We start from the raw sequence: 1230 nt of genomic DNA, 5'->3' as shown, positions 1-1230 counted from the left end.
GACGAACCTTTTGCCCCCCCCCCCTCCCTCTGCCGCTCATGTAAAGTTTATTGGAGACCTAAGAGTGGTTCGTAATTCAAAGTTTGATTTGTAATTGGTGTTAGATTAAACTCACTCGATTAACCCATCTCCGAAAATTAGAATTATCATGTAAAATATTCAGTATATGGAAAAACTATTTTTGGAATTTTCATGCTCTTAAAAATACCTTTTTGAAAGACGAAGCATATTTGAAATTCCAAGTATTACTTTGTAGATATTGTTGCATTATTCAAGGATATGTAACACTAAGAAACATCACTACCTAGCAAAAGGATTCCTTTGTATTCATCTGCACGTGTGTATGCAGAGAGAGAAAAAAATATGGAAAAGAATATTATACTTGATTTTTACTTTATTGAAACGATACCATTGATACCATACCCGCGTCTGAGCCCAGTAGAGTTTAGTTGATTCGGGGAGTGATGTATGCGTTGTTAGGAACAGGTGGGACATCAATAACTGTGACCTCTGGACCTGCAACTGGTGGGATGTACCCCTCTACCAAGGCGCCAGAGTCAAAGCCTCCAGCGACACCAGCATCGAAGACTCCAGCAGCCACAGGAGCGACAACAACGCTCGGGGCGCTGTATTCCCCGCTGATGACGCCTCCGACGGCACCCACAAAGGCACTCTCAGGAATCACGCCAGAACCGACGAAGATGGCAGGAACCACACTGCCGCCTCCAACGCCCCTGTGACCAGCGCCTCCATGCACTTGGCCAAGCGTGATTCCCAGGCCGGTGTTACCTCCGGCACTGTAGCCCTGCAGCTTCGCTGCTGTCGCCGCGCACACCAGGGCCAGCAAGGAGGCACAGTGAAACTGCGAGGAACAGAAAATGTAAAGAACCTTCAATTTCCACACTGTTTAATGTACAGATTCTTTTCGTCTTTGGCTTTCAGGATCATCTTGGGTATTTATTCGTATAGTTTACATAAATTACGGATTACGTAATATCACCAACGAGAGCAATGCACCTTATTCTAGATGTATTCGACTACCGAACACGCAGAGTTCATGTTGAATTGTTCTGACTTGTCGCGTATGACTGCTCGTTGCTTCCCATGGATTACTAGAAGCCTTGATCAAGCTTTTCTTACTGTGAGCATGATTTTTTTTTTCTTCTACATGATTTTGTGTTTAAAAAATAAAATATAAATTCACATCTTCGTTACCACCATAAAAGGTGC

At 43.6% G+C, this 1230-nt stretch overlaps 1 protein-coding gene across 1 annotated transcript; it reads right to left on the bottom strand.

Moving 5' to 3' along the window:
- Positions 1 to 445: 445 nt before the first annotated feature.
- Positions 446 to 1059, bottom strand: LOC119588275. Its single transcript, XM_037936971.1, has 2 exons — positions 1042 to 1059; positions 446 to 862 (listed from the first exon to the last, which is right to left on the bottom strand). Exons 1-2 carry the CDS (start codon positions 1057 to 1059, stop codon positions 446 to 448), a joined length of 435 nt encoding a protein of 144 aa, XP_037792899.1.
- Between the last annotated feature and the right edge of the window lie 171 nt (positions 1060 to 1230).

This window comes from Penaeus monodon, chromosome 23, assembly GCF_015228065.2.
Source record: "Penaeus monodon isolate SGIC_2016 chromosome 23, NSTDA_Pmon_1, whole genome shotgun sequence".
In the NCBI taxonomy this organism is placed as follows: Eukaryota; Metazoa; Arthropoda; class Malacostraca; order Decapoda; family Penaeidae; genus Penaeus; species Penaeus monodon.
Note: the sequence above shows the minus strand (reverse complement) of the source record. Positions and strands in the feature narration are given on the sequence as shown.